The sequence below is a fragment of the Takifugu rubripes genome, chromosome 5, assembly GCF_901000725.2.
Source record: "Takifugu rubripes chromosome 5, fTakRub1.2, whole genome shotgun sequence".
Lineage (NCBI taxonomy): Eukaryota > Metazoa > Chordata > Actinopteri > Tetraodontiformes > Tetraodontidae > Takifugu > Takifugu rubripes.
The window spans coordinates 8,121,572-8,143,108 of NC_042289.1; the positions used below are offsets into that span (position 1 = coordinate 8,121,572).

General features: G+C 45.2%; 2 protein-coding genes across 7 annotated transcripts; both read right to left on the minus strand.

Annotated features, from left to right (window-relative positions):
• Positions 1-2,540: 2,540 nt before the first annotated feature.
• Positions 2,541-11,573, minus strand: srl (sarcalumenin). Of its 4 annotated transcripts, XM_029836726.1 has the most exons (8): positions 11,051-11,077; positions 8,341-8,629; positions 5,985-6,077; positions 5,737-5,832; positions 5,116-5,151; positions 4,199-4,315; positions 3,884-4,117; positions 2,541-3,800 (listed from the first exon to the last, which is right to left on the minus strand). In XM_029836726.1, the coding sequence occupies exons 1-8, from the start codon at positions 11,060-11,062 to the stop codon at positions 2,989-2,991; spliced, it is 1,689 nt and encodes a 562-aa protein (XP_029692586.1). In that variant the 5' UTR covers positions 11,063-11,077; the 3' UTR covers positions 2,541-2,988. The 4 variants fall into 4 exon arrangements, with proteins under 4 accessions (XP_029692586.1, XP_003964691.1, XP_029692587.1 ...); XM_003964642.2 differs by lacking the exons at positions 8,341-8,629; positions 11,051-11,077 and adding an exon at positions 11,447-11,573; XM_029836727.1 differs by lacking the exon at positions 5,116-5,151.
• A 1,310-nt stretch (positions 11,574-12,883) lies between these two features.
• Positions 12,884-20,356, minus strand: tfap4 (transcription factor AP-4 (activating enhancer binding protein 4)). 3 transcript variants are annotated; one of them, XM_003964665.3, is made up of 7 exons: positions 19,940-20,356; positions 17,709-17,874; positions 17,509-17,607; positions 17,261-17,431; positions 17,044-17,178; positions 15,935-16,102; positions 12,884-15,692 (listed from the first exon to the last, which is right to left on the minus strand). In XM_003964665.3, the coding sequence occupies exons 1-7, from the start codon at positions 20,026-20,028 to the stop codon at positions 15,534-15,536; spliced, it is 987 nt and encodes a 328-aa protein (XP_003964714.2). In that variant the 5' UTR covers positions 20,029-20,356; the 3' UTR covers positions 12,884-15,533. The 3 variants fall into 3 exon arrangements, with proteins under 3 accessions (XP_003964714.2, XP_029692422.1, XP_029692423.1); XM_029836562.1 differs by lacking the exon at positions 19,940-20,356 and adding an exon at positions 18,878-19,887; XM_029836563.1 differs by lacking the exons at positions 17,044-17,178; positions 19,940-20,356 and adding an exon at positions 18,878-19,899.
• Between the last annotated feature and the right edge of the window lie 1,181 nt (positions 20,357-21,537).

The window sequence follows — 21,537 nt, forward strand, 5'->3', positions numbered from 1 at the left end:
TACCATACCAGACAAGACCCCAGGTGCAGACTGTGTGGAGACGCCCCTGAGACAGTCCAGCACATCACAGCAGGGTGCAAGATGCTAGCAGGCAAAGCATACATGGAACGGCATAACCAGGTGGCTGGCATAGTGTACAGGAACATCTGCACTAAGTATGGACTGGAGGTCCCAGGGACCAGGTGGGAGACACCCCCGAAAGTGGTGGAGAACAAGCAGGCCAAGATCCTGTGGGACTTCCAGATCCAGACTGACAAGATGGTGGTGGCCAACCAGCCTGACATAGTGGTGGTGGATAAACACCGGAAGACAGTGGTGGTGATAGATGTAGCAATCCCGAGTGATAGCAACATCAGGAAGAAGGAACACTAGAAGCTGGAGAAGTACCAAGGGCTGAAGGAGGAGATGGAGAGAATGTGGGGCATGAAGGCAACAGTGGTCCCAGTGGTGATCGGGACACTAGGGGCAGTAACACCCAAGCTGAGTAGATGTCCTAGTAACAGCTAAGATCCTGTGCAGAACCCTCAGACTCCCAGGCCTCTGGTAGAGGACCCGAGTCTGAAGGAAGGAGGCACCGCCCAGGAGGGCGAGGAAGAGATTTATATATATATATATATATATATATATATATATATATATATATATTTATTTATTTATTTTTTAAAAATTATTATTAATACTGTATAGCTTACCATTTGAAGACACGCCCATTTACCCTCATCACACAGGATATAAAGCCCTAAAACCTTTGTGTTTGTAGTTTAAAAGACTATTTTTGCATGGGGTTGCATCCCTTTGGGGGACACTGTAAACAACCTGCTGCAAAAACAAAGAAGGAAATAAAACATGTCTTGTGTGAAATTCAATGTTTTGGTTTGGTTTTTTGCCTCAGGTCAAAATATTAAATTATATTTAAAGTGGTTTGTTGCAGATTGAAGACTATGAATTGTCAAAATGGACAAAGAGGAAGGATAAAAAGAATGCGGCTGTTAAAGAGAATGTTCTGGGGGGAGATGGATGATTCCGATTAATCTGTCAGACAACCACAAGGATTCACTATCTAGTCAGACAAAAATCTTTATTCTTAATTATCACGCTTTCAATATTAGTTCTAGATTACTTTAAATTGTATAGCAGAGTAAGTGAAAAAATTACTAAGGACACACCCCTATTCCAGGTCTAATTAACAAGTAAAGAAAGAATTAATTCACCAAAAGCACATCCAAACAAGCCATTATTCTAACTGTTGCTATGAGCACAAGTGGTCTGCAAACGTCTTTTTTACACATTTACGCAGCGCACTCTAGTGGCCATGTTCTGCACCTGCAGTGAAATCATACACGACAAAACACGCGCGCACACTCACTCACCCGCACACACTCACCCACACACACACACACACACACACACACGCACGCACACACACACACACAAATATAAAGACAATCCAATGTTATAGAACGATGCCTTGTGTCAGTAAATCGTGGGATTTTATGAGTCTAACAGTCCCAATAATTCTAACTCGACACACACGTGCGCTCACTCACGCCGTTCACACACACACACACACACACACACACACACACAGAGAGAGAGAGAGAGAGAGAGAGAGAGAGAAGGAAATCTGACTTAGTGCTACTTCTTTCAATGTGAAAAATGTTAGTAATTGAACAAAACAAATCTCAAAAGACTGTGGCTAGTAAATGGTAAGAAGGGATGTGGAAGTGTGGATGTCAGTGAATTAGCTTAACAATGGCAGTGAAATGAAAACAACGACATTTTGGTATGCTGGTGTAGGATATTCTGTCATACTTTTGCATCCTCCCCGCGGCAGGCTTAAAGCAGGACATGCAATTATCACTTGCATTGTGAAATCATCACTGCTATAAAAGTTAGCATTTGGGACAACCCTCATTTCACAGAGGTCAGGGTTCAACTCAAAAGTCCTCCATTTTCACCCTTCCTTTTCTGACCCAATAAAGCTCTTATACCATAATTTTGCAGCAATGGTTGTTAAACTTATTTATGGCAGGTTTGCTTGGCAGGTATTCACTAAAAAGTTTCTCATCTTTCCTATCAATCAAAAAGGATGAAAATATTCATCGCGTTCCAGGTAATTCAGATTAATAAGAAATGTAAAGACTTTCATTAAAGAAATAAACATAAAATAATGTAACAGTTAAGGATAAAAACAATCAACATATCCTCCCAGTTCAGGAGAGTCTGACCCTTGATCCCTGACCTCTGACAGGTTCATACTGCTCATTCTACAGGTGGTCAACAACCGAGCACGATGTGGGAATTTTGTTCATCTTTTAGAGTCATCAAGAAATATCTTTGTTAGGAGGAAGTTCATGCATCTGTTAAATGTGCACATGACACCTAACATGCAACTTTGTTCTTTAAAGCCAAGGGTTTTAGCGAGGATCCAAAGGCCTTTATGGTGTCCACAAAAAGGCCTGTTCAAAAACAACTTGTGCAATTTATGGAATAGACATTTATGTGTGTTTCAAGATTTTACAACACAAATTTGCAACTACTGTTTCGACTTTTCCCATTTTATTCACATACAAGGGAGATGGTGTTTTTATTCTTTTCAGTTTAAGGATTTTCAATTTTTATTCTTTTTCTTTGTTTTTTTTTTCCACATCATTCGTTTCCAAAGCCACAAACCCCAAACAGCCAAGCGTGATTGTGCAAGGGAGAGAGGAGGGCATGTATTGAAACAAAGCTCTGTGATCGGCGGTCTGTTCTTGTTTCTTCAGGACTTGTGTCTTTAAGCTGCCTTATCAGACAATGACATGCCCCCCCCTCCTATCTGAATCATTCCCAAAGTCCCCACATTCCCCTGAGGAAAAACTCACTAAACACTAATCTCTTTTCCTCCGTCTCCTCAAAATTACAGGCATTCCAACGAAACAGGGCTGGTTTCCACCAGACCCCCTTTTCCTCCTCTAACTTCCTCCTCACAAGTTATTTTGGTTTCCCTCAGTTCTTCCGGTAGCGATTCTTCGGCTTCTCGCCACAGCCGGTGGCCTCACAGGAGGATAAACCAGGCTGCTTCCCAGAGTTAATGCTGCTTAGAAGAGCAGGAAGCTCGTTGGTGATTGCTCTCTCAATCTTGTCCAGCAGACAGCCTCCAATGTAGGAGCACTGAGACGTTAATGGCTTGAAGTTGGCGATGGGGTTGATGCCAAAGAAGTCGCGGTAAGCGTCGCGGTTGGGAAGGTCGAACTTGCTGACGTTGGTCTTGGCTAGGATGGATTTGAAAATGTAGAACTTGTCTGGGTCGTCGACTATCTCCTTGAAGACTAGTTCAGGGTCACTGAAGAAGCTCATCTTCTCTTTAAAGGTCTGGACATAGCGGTCTACCAGCAGGCCGTGGATGCGCACGCGAATGCCATGCTGGCGGATGAAGGCAATCTTGTTCTCCATGCGATTTTCGATCACCTGGTTCAGATCTTCCAGGAGGGAGATCTCCTCTTTTTTGAAAAGGTCACGGCTAGTTTCAGGCGCGTAGTCATATGGCCAGAAGGAGCTGACGTAAACGCGAGGGGGTTCGGTCACGTTAATGAGGGGGGCCAAGCTCCAAAAGAGAGCGCCATAGACTCTCATCAGATCCTGTGTGGCCAGGTTGTCAGCCTTGTTCAGGATAATGCGGATCTGGGATTCGCGCCCCTTCAGCTGTCGGAAGAGCATCTCCAGCTCCAGACCAACGTCCAGCTTGGTGGGGTCAAACACCACAAAGATCAAATCAGCACGATCAATGAACCACTGGCAGACATCATTGAAAGGATAGCCTGGACAGAGGAAAGATAGCTCATTACATACACGTACACTGGCTTACAGCTTGTCGAAAATCTGAAAAAACCTCCGTTCTTACCTCTCTCCTGCTGCTTCCGGTTCTCAATGATGCCTGGTGTGTCCACAAACGTCACACGTTCCAGCAGCTTGTGGGGCATCTCGATACCTATCAGCTTTTCCAGGAAGTTTTGACCAAACTTCTCAAGGGGAGAGAAGGACCGGGAGCTGTCCGCGGCCATTACGATCCCCTCAACAGAGCGGATCTTCTCGCCGTGCATAATGACAGTGAACTCAGAGGTAGTAGGCTCCGCTCCTAAAGACAAATTAATTTAAAATGACAAAAAAAACAACAACCCTCCATCGCCACCATGTAAATCCAGCACTTTCACCGCACCTGTGTAGAGCTGATAGGGGCTGTCTTGCAGGCCCAGGAGGTAATTGATCATGGAAGACTTTCCTACACTCCAGGGTCCCAGGAACAGCACCATGGGTTTGGAGGTGATCTCCCCATCTGTTAGTCAAGCAGTGACAAGAGTTACCAGAGCCTCAGCTGAGCGCAGGAATCACGAAACACCCGCCGAGTTCATCACAATGTTCCAAGAGGATCAATGAACAAACAGCTTGGCTGGACTAACTGCATCTATCTATCTAAAGGGATCTCTCCACAGTGGGCTAAGTTGTCTACATTGAGGCCACAAAGATGCACGTTGATTTTAAATCTACGGAAAAGGAGAATTTAGGTGCTTAAAAAGTGACCTGGCAGATGAATGCAAGAAGACTGTTATTTCGTTTTAATGGCACGGCAAAGCTGCTGCGTTAATCTGGCACAGGTGAGCCTGCACGGGGCCTTCAGAGCGGATTTGTAGTGTTTGGGTGGACGTGATGTCAGGTGGGCAGGTAGCAGGATCGTATAATACAGAACCATTCCCTAAAGTTAAGTTGCCCATTTGAACCTACTAAAGCCACAGCTGCACATGCCCCCCCCCCCCCCCCGAACGTCATACACTCTACACTCAAGTCTGATATCTCTCTGTTACCTTTCAGTGCTTTTGCCTTTGTTGGATTTGCATTTCTTCCCATTTAATTCTTTGAAGCCGAGGTTTGATTAAAACTCTCAAAAGAGTTTTTTTGATTCACAGGTGGGAACAAGGTCGGATCTCATCGGCTTTGATTCAATTTGACCAAACCACCAAAACGAAAGATGCACGATGACGACAATGATGATGATGATGATGATGATGATTGAGGGGGAGAAGAAGGCCAAAGCACCTCAGGCAGTGCCATGCATAAATAAGTCCCGCCCTCACCCACCTGTGGCGGTGTCCCCCAGGGTTCTTCCGGGGTAGGCTGTTAGATGGAGGTGGAGCAGAGTGAGGGTGTGAGGGTTGAGAAATATCAGGGAGCGATAGAGTATCGATGTGCAGGAAAAGGTCGGTCCCATGTTTGACCGGACGTGTCAAACATGGACGCTGCCTTTGGCCCACGTGAACCGTTTAGGAAACTTACAGGCATGATAGACGTGGGGAACAGGAAGCTTGCATGCAGGCCAGGAGAGACACAAAAAGATGACTTTAATTTAAATGTGGGTTTGTTGGAGGGGGGGGGGGTTATGTTAATGCTTACTGTCCACAAGTGAAAACAGGGATATTTAAACAATGAGAAACAGAAGAAAAGGGGAAGAAATATTGTAAAGTATTTTGGATTGAGCGATAGTGCTTCCTTAAATGTTTTAAATTAAACAATGAAGTCATTTTAAAACAATCTGTGCATAAGAGACAGCCAGTTATAGTGTAGTATAGAAAGAATGATAATAAAAAAGGACCATTACCTTATGTGTCTACTAACAAGTCAACAAATCAGTCACCAAAGCAACTCAAACTGAAAAGCCCACGCTTCAGAGCAGTGCAGATGTGGTTGAGGCCCCTGGGATACCTGAGATCTCGTGCTGCCTCAGCTCATTGTACTTGTAGGCCTGCTCCATCGGCTTGATGGACGTGTGGTAGATCTTCCTCAACCTCTCAAGAGCAGCTAAAGGACAAGAAACACAGGAAAAGAGGGTGAAACAGAGGAAGGACTTAGAGGTTTGTACCTCTAAAGATTAGCTGCTTTCATAACCCCCCCCCCCTCCCTTAATATTATCATTTGAAAAGAGATCAGCAAGCATCCTTCTTGACCATCACCTGCATAGTCCCTGGATTTTTCCTCAGTTGCGAGTCGCAGCGTTTCGTCAATGTGAGATCTGTCTCTGAGGGTGGAGGTGAAATCTTCTTCCTCTGCAAAGACAGAAAAACCTGCCTTTAGCTTCGGCTCGATTAAACTACCGGGGCTGAGGGTGCTGCTCCTCATCAGGCAGCAAATGCTGCTGCTGCTGCTGCTGCTGCTGCTGCTGCTGCTGCTGCTGCTGCTGCTGCTGCTGCTGCTGCTGCTGCTGCTGCTGCTGCTGCTGCTGCTGCTGCTGCTGCTGGGAATTAAGGTGCATCACCATGATGATTGATAGTAAAGACAGTTTTACACAAGGGTAAGTATCAAAACAGACACAGCCAATATTTTCACTCTGCTGTGGGACTCTGGGAGCTTTGATTTTGTCTATAAAACCTCAGCTGTCTGCACATTTTATTATATTTGGAAGCACAAACCCTGAGTGCTCATAGTTAAAAGAAGCTGGGAAATAGCCTGAAGAACCACAGCATTCTGTACCAGTAACACTCAGGACTCAAGTGCAAAAGCTTTTAAAAGCTGCATGAACAATAGCTGGTAACGTTTGGATGCAAGTGAAGGCAGCACGACGGCGCCGCTACGATGGCGCAAAACCGTACGTGTGTGTGGGGGGGACGCCTCGGCCCAGCAGTGACTCATGTCTACTTTTGAGCATCTCGGATTGCTGGAGTTGGAGCCGGAGTGCTTAATTTAGAAAGTAAACACTGAAAATAAACAACGACACTTGTCAGGCATCACTAGGGGCTTTGTAGCATCAGCAGATGTAGAGAGACAGATAAAGGGGAACTTCCCCTCTTTCACTGTGAGGACGGCATAAAAATGTACAGAACGACACCCTGGTGTAGAATTCCTTTTTCCCTCCTCTATATTTATCCACCTATCACAGATTCATGACACGGTGTAGCTGCCCTTGTGTGCCTGGGCTCCCTAAACACACCGTGACCCCTCCCATTCTAAACAAACCTACTACGGCTATGTGCTATATATAGAAGCATTTGGGAAGTCTTCCTGATTCACGTGCTCATGCTGGTCATATCCAAGCAACCAGACACCCTGTAATAGAGTTGTTAGGGAATCTTAAAGGTATTGAAAACATTTTTTGTAAATATTAAAGCCCAAAGCAGCTGCAGAGATCATTACAAGCCATCCAATTGTAATTGGGAACACACACAATGATGTAATGCCAATTTCCAGAGGCTCCTGAGGCAATATCACCTATAAATGTTTATGTTGTGGCACATTTAGTGCATTTAGTTTAGTGAACAGGCCCATGGAGAATGATACAACTGGAAGCATTTAGTACAATTTAAGTGCTACATTTTTAAAACACATTTCCAGAAATTTGAATGCAAACTTTCCAAATTATGAGAGTTATGATCAATGATGCATCCAATTACAAAAACATTTTATTAGTCAATTGCATTGAAAGTATAATACAGTGTTTTTGCTTTGGCCCAGGCTGGTGGTGAGACTACTGGCATGGGCGAGCTAAACAAAGGAAACTGGAGCCAAATTTTAAAAAGTGACTCTTGATGTTGTAAACTGTGTGTCAAAAAAAAGGAAAAGCAACAAATACTAAAGGGGAAAAAGCGATGCTGAGTTTTCTGTACTGCGATTTAAAGACACCCTGCCACCACCAGTAAATATTAATGGCTCAAGCCTTAATTAAGAGCTCAACTGTTGCTCCTATGCAGCTGAACACACCACAGCGGAGCACCGCTGATTCTCTCCAAGTCAACCTGCCAAAAATAAGCCCGTGTAATACTGCTTCCAGCACGGAGTAGAACCAAGAGTTTGGCACCCGGGAGACCGAAGGGTCTGAGCACTGCCATCGCCAATATGGACAATTTATCTCTTTCATTTTCATTTTCATCCTCTGTGTATATTCTTCTCTTTATTAATAGGTCCGGTATAAAAATCCTGCATAACGGAGAAGATGAGAATTTAGTGATCCAATTCTACCCTTTACTCCAAATTTAGCGGTTTAAAGTGGGAGACCAAAGGTTTGCTTGTGAGCAGGTCAGTGAAGATTAAATGCATTGCCAAGTATGCACGAATCTATTGTACAAAATAAAAATAAGGCTGGCTAAATAAAACAGATGATACAACAATCAGGATACACCATTGGCCAGTGTATGTGAAAAATGAGCTGCTATCAGTGCAATTTGGAAGTGACATTTGCATCTAAATTTAGAGGATCGTCTGCACTGGAAGGGCAGACAAATCTAGGATTTAAGGGTGTTTGTTATGGGTCAGCTATGGTTTCCATGGGTACGATACAGGATGCGCTTTGGTGTCGAGAATACAGCTAATGCTTACTCAAGCTAGTGTAACTTGACTCATCTCCAGAAGACTCTCGTCTTTTAACATTATCCCCCCGAGAGCGCCTTAACCTCTGTGGCTGTGTTGACACCTTGAGATGGGGCCAGTCCTGGACCGCTGGGCTGTTCTGGGGCTCTGCAAAGATCAGAGAGGTGGTGTTGCCCGTGGACGACCGGCCTTGCATCAGATGGAAATTAACAGTGCAGGCGCCATGGGGGAGTTGAATCCTGGACACAGATGTCCAGGACCCTGTGTCCTTAGTGAGCCCGTTGCCACACAACCCTCCCTGAGTTTGGAGAAACATTTTGGCAGCATCAGCGCATCCAGTTGGAACATTAGCGATTTAAGCCTGGGCTGTCATGCTTCAACTATAGATAGTTGACTTCAGATGGAATGCTGCTCAACAGCTATAAGTGAGTGTAACGACAGCTTCTACGGAGCAGCATTAACCAATTCATTTTATTCATCACTAACAATTAAGAGCCTTCGTGCATATAATCCTGTGCATTTACACTATTTATACCAGGCCCACGTGTGAAACCTCAGGGTCTATATTCCGCTTGCTGTCCAGTGGAGGCAAATTAAATTAAACTGATCAGCAGGAGCACAGCCGTTGTGGAAACCCCAGCTGAGGATCTATCACGATAACCTTTATGGAAGACCAAGTGGGGGGGGGGTTCCACAGGAAAGAACCACACGGAGTCATCGATTTCATTCACATTTAAAGGGTGCTGATTGTCAGATCGCATTAAATTGAAGATTTAATGAACCTTGTTTTCCTCTGAGGATGCCTTTTGAAGGCTGCATGGGTGTGTAGCCATAAAACTGCACAGAGCTTTGTCTGGCAGTAGTTAGTGTGGTGGCAGTCAGCGGAGTTTATTAAGTACTCGGGGACTAGAAGCCACAGATGGCAACAGGTGGTACAACTCGTGGAGCTAGTACTCCCCCATAGTCCAAAATAGACCCACAATGGGTCAGAAGATGTAGGGACGGGGCTGGACGGCTGCAGACTATTTTAAGGCTTTTACTGTCATTGCAGAGACCCTGAAAACATGCGAATCTCTCAGGTCGATGGGGTAATATACAAGCTGCTCATGTTGACGCTACTGTACGAGTGACACTTGTGTAAAGTGTAGTGCTGATGTTCCTCTACAAAGCACGTTACATCTTAACATCTGCACTTCAACATTCCAGCTGGATTACTTCATGAGCACTAGTTCTGCATTTGTTAAACACGCATAACATGTAGGAGTTTAGCAACAGGGATTGTTTGTAACAATGGCCTGCAACTATTGACATTAATCACGGGTCCTCGGAGCGACATGCATATTTCGAGACCTCTAACAGTTAACTGACAGCTAAAATGAAGACTGCAAATAGGTTGAAGGGATGGCGGATTGGCAAAGGCACCTCAGGAGGAGGTGATGATCTGGTGCCTCATATCCCTGCGGTCCTGTTAGAAAGCCAAGGAAGGATGTCAGGTGCCCTTGGAGGGTGAGCTGGGGCGGACAGCGTAGTGAGGCACTTGGGCATGTGTGGGGGTGTCTCTTCATTACAGGAGCAGGGATGCCCCAGATATGTCACCCACTAAAGGACGGGATTATGTGGAGAGCGCTTCAAAAGTATTTTACTGCATTAAGAATGACTTAGAGTTGTGGTTTGAGGAGCTAAAGAGGAGATCCAATGTCTTGTGTTTGTAAATCAAAACTCGAGGTTTAGCAAAAGATTTAGCAGTCATGTTGAATTACGTTGATATAAAAATCTACTCCAAAAACTACTGCAGAACCAGTGGCCACACCGATTCTGTAATCAATTCCTCCTGCAAGAACTCTACAGATTTATCTCTTCGGGAAAAGACCAGTGAGTGAATGGGAACTCCACTGCTGAGGAAATACTACAAGCAGAGCTTTCTCCTTCACTTCAGTAGAGTCAGAAGAGGAACTAATCAATAACACTGGTTGTTACACAGTGAGGCGCAATGAGCTTGTGATACACGCGATAAAAGCGTGAGTGCTGAACAAAGCTAGGCCCCTCCTGCCTGGGGAATGCATGTCCCTAAAAGGCCAGCAGCTGGGAATAAATTGTGATTGTGACAGTGCAGAGTGACAGCAGCTGTGCAACATATCTGGAGGGAGGGCTGGGGCAGGGAGGGGGAGGCACAGGGAGTCAAATGGAGGGAGGGAGGGAGGAACTGAAGTGAACAGTGTTGGGTTTCAGGGAGGCCTTCCAATCTTAGACACCTGAGAGCAGCCTGGAACATGGAGGCCTGGGCCTGGGCAGCGGAGCCCAACGCTAGTCCAAGGACGGACAAGGGTGATAAACAAGGGTGACCGCGACTGTTCCGGCCCAGAACCAGAGGCCGGTCTGGCAATCTGGGACAAACCCAACAAATCTGACAGTCGCAATGTCTCCATATTTATTGTTAGATTGTCCGAATCCTGCTGGCTTATAACAATATTATAAAATCAAAGGAAACAAGGCTCTGCAATAGGCAGCAGTGCGAGACTAAAATCCTACAAGAGATCGCGTCTTTGAATGCACCAGAGGCAATCTCAGCGTGTTGCTCCTTTCCTTGCTTAGACTCCCCATCAGCTGGTGGCATGTATGAGGAGATGAAGAACTCCAAAATGCCCCTTCATGCGTGGAAAGTTGCATCAAAGATTGAGGTGCTGCACCTTTAGCGTTTGAGTCTGACTTCAATACTCACAATAGGAGGCATCTATATCTGTGGTTTTGTACTGGGTGCCAGTGGTTTAATTATAAACTGTGACAGCTCTTAGCCTGCGTGGTGTCCTGGGCAACATTTCTGTCTCCATCTATACTCAGCTGACTGTCTGCCCTCCTGCTCATCTAGTCCCATTCCTGGCACACAAAAAACATCATGTGTCAACCATTTTTGGCCATGTGACAGGTTTTTCTTAAACATTATAACAGTGTCAGCAAGAGAAGCCAAGTAGGAAAGAATGATTACCCCAACCAATAGATGAGTTTCATTCAACAGCAGGATTTGGAGGTAAACAAATGCCATTCCCAGGGTGCACCACCCTTATTATTGTGCCCGAATCCCCACATTTACGATCAACACACTGGTCAAACCTCTTACCTGCTGTGGCCTGCAAGAGAAGCAGGGAGAGGAAACAGCAGATCAAGACTGTACCCTTCATGATGGCTGCCAGGAGAACTCCGATTGTCCCACTGACTATATATACCAAGGCAGGAAGGTTAAAGGGCACGCTGAGAGAGGAGGCGGGGCACGGAGAGGCCAGCTGGTGGAGGGGCTGGGGTGTCTGTGTTCAATGTGCTGCAGGAGTCTCAGCGTGCCACAGCAGCACTACGCATGCCGGCAGCTGGCGCTCCTTTGAAACGAGGTGGTAGGGCAGCGCTGCAAAACCCGGATCTCAGCACCGATACTTCCAGTTTCTCACCATTTATCATTTGATAAAATAGGTTTCAAAAACTGGAAGAGTGTAATACCCCAGTGTGAAGCATAGCACTAAAGCTAACAAATGAAAACAGTACAAATACTCTCCAATATCTTTAAAGAATTGCTAATGCTAATAAATTAATAACTGCCATTTGCACATAAAAAACCACTGGAAGAAATGTGCTTGAAATAAATGAGCGTGTGGGATGCAAACAGTTAGCAAAGCTACAATCCACACTTGACAGAGGGAATGTCTGGAACATGGAGACCACCGCAGAAATCTCGCTGCTGAATGTTGTGTGGATTAATGTGTTATCATGGTTAGGCAGACTCGCCGAGCTCAACATAAACTCACAATTCCTTGGGAATTATCATCCCGGTCGTAAAATAAAGCCAGAGGATGGAATTACGGAGTTTCTTTCGTAAAGCATGCACGCTATATCCATCCGAAATGGCCAGAGTCTCCAATCAGGTTAACAAATTTTGTTAATTTACTTTAAATATGTTTACTAGCAGACAAGCATGGATGGCAGCACTGGCACATTGCCTGCTTAGAGCAATAAAAAATGTAATTGTAAGCCTGTTTTGCAAATAATTGAGTAATAATAGTTGGCTGACTCTATTCTATGAAACCACACTTGACCAAGAGGCTTCTAGAAAGATTTAAACGCCTTTGCCAAGGAGGTTATGTGGCAGCTGGCGTTTGGTTGGTTGCAAAATAAGCCAAAACACATTTTCTCACTGATTTTAAGGAAATTATAAATAGACCGACAAACAGATGACAAATTCTAATGATATTCGAGGGACTTAATAACCCGAGAGGCTTGTAACCTCGTACTACTAGTCACAATGTGTGGAAATGTGCTGCGTGGCACATTCCCAGTTGTTATACTGGAGTAATGTGTTTACATATTATGGTGTAGAGTAATAATCTGTAATACTCCTGTTTCCATGGGATGTCACCTGCTGAGCCTCATGTATATTTGACCTTAGACGATTCATTCTTTATTTAGTGAGCGGCGGTGCCACTCTAGAGGAGCCACTTTGAGAGTTCATTCTTTGGTGTTTTCAGTGAAACCTTTTTTTGTAAAGAAAGCAAAGACACGCTCGGGCAGATGTATAAAAAACAAAGTACAAACTTTATTATTCTGTCTTTACAAAGGCACAAGCCTCTTTATCCCCAAAACATTTCTCTTAAAAAACAAAAAAACAAAAAAATTGATTTTCGATTGCCGTACACCGACAGGCGCAATGAAAAGCTTCTGACCAAATGACACGAGGGATACCAACAAAAGAGAAACAGAGACATCGTAAAACATTGTGTGGGACTAAATGATATGATGGGCAGACGAGACAAGATGGAGGAGGCTGTACATGAAAGTAAAGGGGGACACGGCTGTGCGGGTTGTATTCAAAACTCAAGAGCTTCAGCTGTGGAGGTGCCTCTGACCCACACGAGGCAAACTCCAGTATAGTACAGTAAGTGCTTTGTAATCTTGACCCCGATTGGTGATCCCTGGACCAACGACAGTAATCTGATATGTCCACTCATCGCCCCTGACGCCGCGCCGTGCACAGGTGGGATTAAAATGCAGACGACTTTTCAAATGCAGATGTTTTAAAGGGGCAAAGAAAGCAGAGCTTACACGGTTTCAGTATCGGGAATCTTTTAGCCATAAGTACTGGGAATACTTCCTGCCATTTCAATTTAAAGGACGCTTCAGTCTTTTCAGTGCAGCTGACATCGATATTAAAGGGCAGTTCCGTCTAAATCACTTTAGCAACTCTTCAAGTTACAAAAGAGCAGTGATGTGTCAGAAATTGTAATAAATTTCTGTATAAATCAAGTTTACATAGAAACTTGGTGAAAAAAATATAAAAGACAAACAGAATCACTACGGAATGTCAACATTTTAACAAGAATTTCTTCGCCTACACACGTGGGAGCCAAACAAATTGCGGGCCTACATGTAATTCTCAGTGAAGGTAAATTTCAGGAGCGCTTGACTGGATATTGGTAATAAATCAGCAACCTGTTCATCTCTGAGGCGCACGCAAGTCAACAAACATGAGTGAAACGGACAAAAACAACTGGGAATAATATTCTCCAACACACCCGGGGGCCCACAAGGATTCCATCGGCCACCAAATGCCCAGCTCAAGTGTTCAGGCAGGTCTATCGGACCCCAGGGCTGTGTTAAGGCTGGCTTCACGGTGCCTCCCTGCACCCGCGGGCTGGAGGTAAGGCGAGCTGCTGCCTCTCTGCGCTACATATCATTAATGTCTATCAAACAGTTCCAAGCGAGAAAACAAAAGAGCACAAAGAAAAATCTATGCAAAAACTTGTAAATGGCATGGTACGCCGCACAAAAAAGCATACAAAAAAGGACATATGTATGATATATATTTATATATATATGGAAATGCATAGAGCATGTGTGGTCAACCCAGTCACATCCATGGCACATTTCGCTGGGCTTTTATTTTCAAAGGGCAACGGGATTTAGCCCTTCGGATTGAACAAACAAGTGATTGTATGTCAGTTTCATATGTGTGCGTGCGCGTAGGTGCTTACGTGCACATTCATGCGCCTCGTTTTCAAGGCAAAAGTGTTGCTGCCACAGACTGCCAGAGTCTGGCGCATTACTGATCCCTGCTGGATTCAGAACGCCGAAACGGAACACGGGTGCGCACACACACACATACACACACACGGGTGCGCGCCCACACCTGTGGACGTCAGTCATGACTGACCACAGATTAGCTTATTTAACAAGCCAGGTGCTTTTATCTTCTAGAGGGGGGAGGGTGTCAAGAAATATCAAAGCACTGTTTTTTTCTTTTTCCCCAGGCAGAATGAAAAACATGCCATATACATAAATGGGAATACTAGGAACCCAGCCTAGTATCAACACCTAGCAAATAAACAAACAGAAAGACGAGATTTTATCTGATAAGCGCAGCATCTCCTCCAGAACGTTGCTTCGGCTACACATAAGGTCAGCCATGAAAGAAACCAAACATTCGTTCTCCCGGGTACAATCGCTTTAGCTCACCGGCTGAGGGAGAAACTAAACATGAAAGCCCCACGAGAGCAGAACATTTCCTTCCGTAACCGACGTCTAAAAAGGTGGAACTTTTTAGTCTTGCTGACTCACAGTGTTTCTCCGCGCAGCCGAGAGAAGGAGCTTTAAAGGATTCTTATCTCAGGAAAAATGCTAACCCGCGCGATGATGCGGAGGCCACACCACTGGGCTTTCTTTCAACTTTTTTTTCTTGTTCTCTGTTTCGAGGCTCAGTCAAGAAATATAGAGAAGAGTGCTGGTGATCTCTAGTGACGTTTAACAGATGTTTGATCTATGATCCAGTCTGGCGAAGCAGTTTGTACATCAGTCAGTGAAGTGGTGTCCCTAATAACCTTTTCTAAACATGTATGAATATAGGTGAGTTTGGAAGTAGCGGCAAGCGAGAGAGCAGAGGAATAAACTGAAAGTTAGATGAAGAACAGGCTTCATGTTTAAGTGTCTAACTGCGAACCTAGCCAGGCTGCCTACCACAGTACATGTAAGAGTGTGTACTGAACAGTAAAAAAAAAAACAAAGAACAACAAAAAAGAGTGCTTCTATCATCCTACCAGCCCGGTTTATGTCCACGGAACAAGCAAACTGTGTGGGTATCTCGCCTTCTGTAGGCCTGGTCTGCTTGGACCTTTTTGTGTGTTTAAGTGTGTGTGCATGAAGGGCGTGCGTGGCACCACGACGGGAACTCATGGCAGCGAGCAGTCGTCGGGCCCGTCGCTGTTTGAGGCCGTGTCCGAGCCAGCGGCATCAGACAGGACGCGCCCTGATGTGACGATGACCGCCCTCCGCTGCTCCTCCTCGCCGGTGCAGCCCTTCGCCTGGGTGCCCTCGATGTGCTGGATTGCCTAAACGGAGCAAAATTAGACTGAGTGATACCAGCGACAACAGCACCTCCTAGTGGGTTAAAACCGAAATAACACCCAGTCCGAATTCAGCGGTCTATACTAAAATATTTAGCTGATACAAATGTCAACTTAATTGTATCTTCACTTCATCAAACATTTAAAACTTTAAAAAGAGCAGTCGCCGCGCTCACAAAATACAAATTAGTCATTTTGCAAGCCTGCAATGGAGCCACCTGTCTTACTTGAACAATAGTGTCCAGATTCTGCCGAGACGTGGACACCGTGTTGATAACTGATGACGGGCCCATGGTTACCACGGTGACGTGATGCGGCAGGACGGCCTGGACAGGTGCTGGGACGATGACCGTGGCATGGTGTGTGGGAGCAGGGGGTGTTGCTGGCGCTAAAACCTGGATGGAAAGAGCAGTGGTGTCATGTGACCAGTTGTGAAGGATAAATAAGGTTAAAAACACCAACATAATAAAGCTTGGCTGGACTAGATGTTCAGAAGCTTCCATGCACCAAATTTTCTTTGGGAGGCATCATTTGTCAAATATAAACCCCCGCTCTAAGGCAGCGGATGGACAGACGGGATTGATTTGGCAGAAGTCCGCAGAAAAGGGATACTCCAGCTGTCAGGACAGTGAGAGTAGATGGATATTTTAACAGGCCCCCACACACACTCCCCCTTTTCTGTCGACACACCTAATGAGGAAAAGACCATTACGTGTGACAGACGACGTGCAGCTAGATGTGTTCTTGTACGTATTTCAGAATGCAACGTCCTTCAACATGATGGATGCGCAATCTACATATGCACAGGGTTGCAGGTAGGGGGTGGGGGATCATATTATAATTCAAATTCTATTTTACAAGTGTCAGCCATCCCCAATCTTTCCTTCAGTGGGATCATAAGAAATGGGAGCAGGGATCAGTTTTCTCCTTGAGGGTTCAGAACGTGTCGAACGTTTTTTTTTTGTCGAGTTACATCTGTCTGCCAGATGTCTTCTGTCTGCCCCCCACCCCTTCTAATACTGAAACATTGTGTTGTCAAAAATACCAACTTATAATACCCAATCTTGCTTTTTACACTCATGCTCTCTTGTTGGGTAATCTGATAATCTGATATAAAAATATGAAACGAATAGAAATAAACGTTCAAGGTCATATACTCAGTGTCTGGATGCAGGATTTGTTATTGTACTTTAATTTTGTAAACTGTTGTTTGTCCTCATTTTAGTACGAGTATAACATGTTTAGTGAATACATGCTCTTTGTGAGTTGAATTAATATTATTATAACAAATGTGTTGACAAAAATGGAATATTTGTGTAAAATTAGAGATCCCGACCTGTGGGCTATGGACTGGAGTCAGGTCCCTCTCCAGCTGGCTCTGTGGTTGCAGATGAACCAGGTTTTGTGATTGGGCCTGCTGGGCAATTGCCTTTAGCTTCTCTGGGTACAACTGAGCATCCAGGGCACGAATCTACCACACATGGCGGGAAGATCTTTGTCTGGGTGCACGTTCAGACTTTAAATTCGAGCCAGAGCTACGCTGCAGGACTTACCTGATCTTCAAGCATCATCCTGACTGAGCGCTCCTTCTCCAGCTGCTGCCTCAACTCGATCATCTCCCTCCTCAGGTCCTCAGACTTTTCCTCCTCCAGAATATCTGGTGAGCCGATGCCTTCATCCTTCTCCTCCGCGCGCCTCCTCTTTGGAGAGGAGCCACTTAACTCCTGTTAACAAATGGCAGAGTTATGCATGTGCGTTTTTAACTCTCAAACAGGTCATCCGAGGACAACGGATGGTTTACTTGTATGATTCGCTTCAGCTGGCTGTTCTGCTGTAACAGTCGAGTCTTTTCCTGCTCCAGGGTGAAAATGTATTCTGCCGTCTGTTGCAGAATGGCAGCCTTTAGGGGGAAAATGAACAGAATTAAGTTGAAAAAAGTTGACCATAAAAGCAAGAAGAGGCTCATTTTAACTCATTGCTGAGGAACTTTCAGAGACCCACCTTGCTGAGCTTCTCCCCATCACTGTGTGGGATGAGCGTTTTCAGTGATTGGAACCCAGCATTGATGCTCTGCATACGCCGACGCTCATTGCTGTTGGCGATCTCTCTGCGAATTCGCCTCTCTTGGTCCCGGGCTGTTTCTGGAGTCAAAGGAATGTTGGCCAGACTGGAGGGCAATACATAAGAGGACACAGTCAGTGAGATGTGCCAAAATGATACAGGGAATAGAAAATGTAATTTAAAAAACGGCATTGCGAGCTGCAGTGAGCTGCCGAATAAATAACACATTCTAAAAAATATATTATTTGCATCGAACGCAACATTTTGTTGGGGGCCCTACGTCAATGAAAAAGCATCTGTGAAATAAAAGATAAAGAATGCTTCCTGCCAAAGAATAAGTGCAGGCATTTAAAAGGACCCCAAATAAAATACCATGTAGTAAATAGCTATTGCTGGGAACTCCAGGTGTGGTTATTTTAATATTAACACTGTGCCAGCGTACAACAGCAGAGGGGAGAATTCTTCCCCCAGCATCCTCTGTATCAGCCTCAGTGTCTCTGGTAACAACCAAGCCAAGCCTCTTATCTGTACTGACTCAGCTGGCTCGGTACAAACATCAGTAATAACTGTGTGCATACACAGATGAAGAAAAAGAATGTGTGTCAGTGCGCAGGCACACAAGTACACACACTGCAGGATCATTTCCAGCAAAAATGTCTGCCAAAACATGACCACCTGGGCATGGGCTTTTTCCTAACATGCAAATATAAAACACTACATAGGGAACAGACAAAGTCTAAATCAGATTAATTCTTAGATAAGAACCAGGTGCCTTAACAAAGCCAACCCAATTCCTCAATGACTCTAGATGAATGATTTTACCATTTTGCAAGGAAATCGACATTGCCCGAGCTATAATGCACGGTAATAATTAGGGAATTGGGGCCGCCCTCCGGTAGTTTAAAGCTATAAGAGTAGTTACTCTTATATGGAAACAGTAAAATTGTACACTTGCAGTATATAACACCAGTAATTTAGTTAATTTGATTATGACTCAAATTCATTATTTTGTTAAAATTAAAATTGTTGAATCAGTCCGAACTTTATTTTAGGATGGAGGGGGGTCCTTGAACCACTCAATATTCCCTTTTACATGGCGACTGGCTCACCATGCAGAATTGAAGATTATAAGAACTACATTTCCCAGACTGCCCCCGTCAAAGGCAGCAAGCGCAGATCCCTCCGCCTCCCTCTTCAAACAAGGCTTGGGGACGTATCGAAAGGCCTTCCGCGACAAACACACCCCCTTATTAATAACACCACTTTTCATTTTCAAGCCCCCTCGCCGCCATTGTCAAATCTACCCGAACCGAACACCGTGTGGAACTCGGTCTCCATTAGATCAAACAACCCCCTCTGTCGTCGTGGTTCGCGACAGCTCCTCCATGTTTCGCGCAGACTTTCGTGTCCTCCGCCATTACAACAATGCGGCAGGCAGCATGGCAGCGGTGCGGGGACGAAACGACGCGGTGGAGACAACTCGGTAGCGCCAACGTATCGCACAGAAAGGCCATTTAAACTTTCGCCGCACCGTCATTTCGACAGCAATCACATACTTTGTAGTAAAATACGAACGAAACGGCGGTAAAAAAAAAACCAAGGCACAATCGCCAGAATCCCCCATCACTTTGAGCTCAAGCCACAAGCATGGCCGCACTACCCACAATAACTTCAGATCCCTGAGAGCGAAATAGACATCTTCTACGAATTGCGGTGCAAAAATAGACCCGTCCAGGGTAATCAGCGCTCGCACGTAGATCCTAACACCTTGTTACGCAAACTACAGCGCCTTATAGGTCAGACCTGGGGGTAATTTAAGGATAAATACAGCATGGATGCGCTCGTAAGCGAGGCAGCAGCGTGGTGTGCACCGAACCACGTGGTTAATGTTTGTTCGCCACAAAATACGTCGATTTCGCTGCAAAATATGAGAAATGTCACATTAGTGGGGTTGCCGATGTTCGGCTAGGTGCCCCGAATTGATCAGACGTGATATAGTCCCGATGTTTCCCAGTAATTGATGGCCACAGCCGACCGTGAGTGGGTCATGTACACAATAACAGATGAGCTCGAGCATGTTGCCTCAGCGCCGTGTGCGTGCACGCCAAACATATGTCTTATAATAACAATAATACACACATGACGGCTGAGCGCGTGTTGCCGACACGTACCTACAAAGACCTCCAATCACTTCTTTCTCCGTCTTCCTGAAATGTTGCAAGGAGGGCACCTTCTGAGCTGGTACCATGAAATACTCCATGCTCGCCTCTCGCCAGTTTGGTCCCCCCCCCCCTTGTAAACAGCGATCTCCGTAGAATAAAAGAAAATCGATGGCCTTGGGGGGTCGAGGGGAGGAAAAAAATCTCGTGTTCAAACACGGGTTAAATCCCAGATGAGCATGCGGATCCCTCGCCTGTGTAATGTGGTAGTTTCGGGCAGATAAGAATTGTAATGTTACTCGACTTCCAGCTGATGGGGTTCCCTCGTTGTGTGTGGCGCTCTACCTCTCTCTGTCTCTCTCTCCACATCTCCCTCCCCTTTGCTTTCTCTCTGCAAGGCCGTGTGTGTGTGTGTGTGTGTGTGTGTGTGTGTGTGTGTGTGTGTGTGTGTGTGTGTGTGTGTGTGTGCAGCTGATCAGATGGCTTTCAAGGCGGGAAACAGCTGGTCGGAGTCACTGCACTACCAAAGCCTCCTTCCGCAGAGAGGGGGGAACTGCATGTAAACAAAGGATCATTTAACGCAGGATATAAACCCCAAAAACAAAACGCCATGTGTGGACGCAGATGTGGTTTCTCTGCGGTACTATGATTAAATATATACCACAGTGTTTCTTTGTCCGTCTTCCGGTCAACAATACCGTACAATCTCCCGTTATTACGTAACTTTTAAAGATTTTTCTTGGGTGGGTTAATATGATGGCAGGCATTTAAACTCCCCGAAACGGAAGTCTACAGACATGCTTGATTGTAGGCTGCGTAACCACAGTGACCGCTGTTTTGTTTCGTTTTAATCACGATTGTGCTCGTATTCGGTTTATTCCAATAAACCAAACTGGATAACTGGTGGTTGGAGGTGAACGTAAATAAAGAGCGGCACTATTACAGGGGCGGAAACGCACATCAGCTGTGATAAGCGAACAACAGATCAGCTGACGAATTTGGCAGAGCTGCACAGCAACAGCGCACCGGGGAGGGCCCGGCGACCAGCTGACGCGCAACGAGCCCCAACACAAGTGTCCTTCATTTCGGATGGAACCGCGCGGGAGAAGATTTTATTTGATAGGAAACTGCGCAGTCTCACACCAGCGGAACTTTTTTTTTCTTTTTGGCTTCCGAAATTGTGTAACAACAACAGTGCAACACCATCTGGCACCTGTGAGTTTACTAGGTAGCAGGTTAGCTGTTAATAATTCAGGTTGCACTGACCTAACCCTGATTATGGAATAGAAACAGGGGAACATATTACAAAGGAGAAAATAACATGAGACTAAATAGCCTTTTAGGATTATAAAGGGAATAATTTCTACCTGATTTACATGTACGACAGGAGATTTTTTTTCCAGATTTATGAAATCACCTGGTAGGTTGCTGTCTGCCCTCTAGTGGTGGCCACTGGCAACAGGTTCCTGCTACGCTGCACAGTTTGGAGCCCTCGTCAAAAAGACACTGATGGAAATGAATGCAGACACGTGTTGAAAATGCCCCTGCTGACGCATTAATTTGCCAAACCTGAGCCGGTCTGAGATCTCCCTAAGTGCCTGAAGGTTATA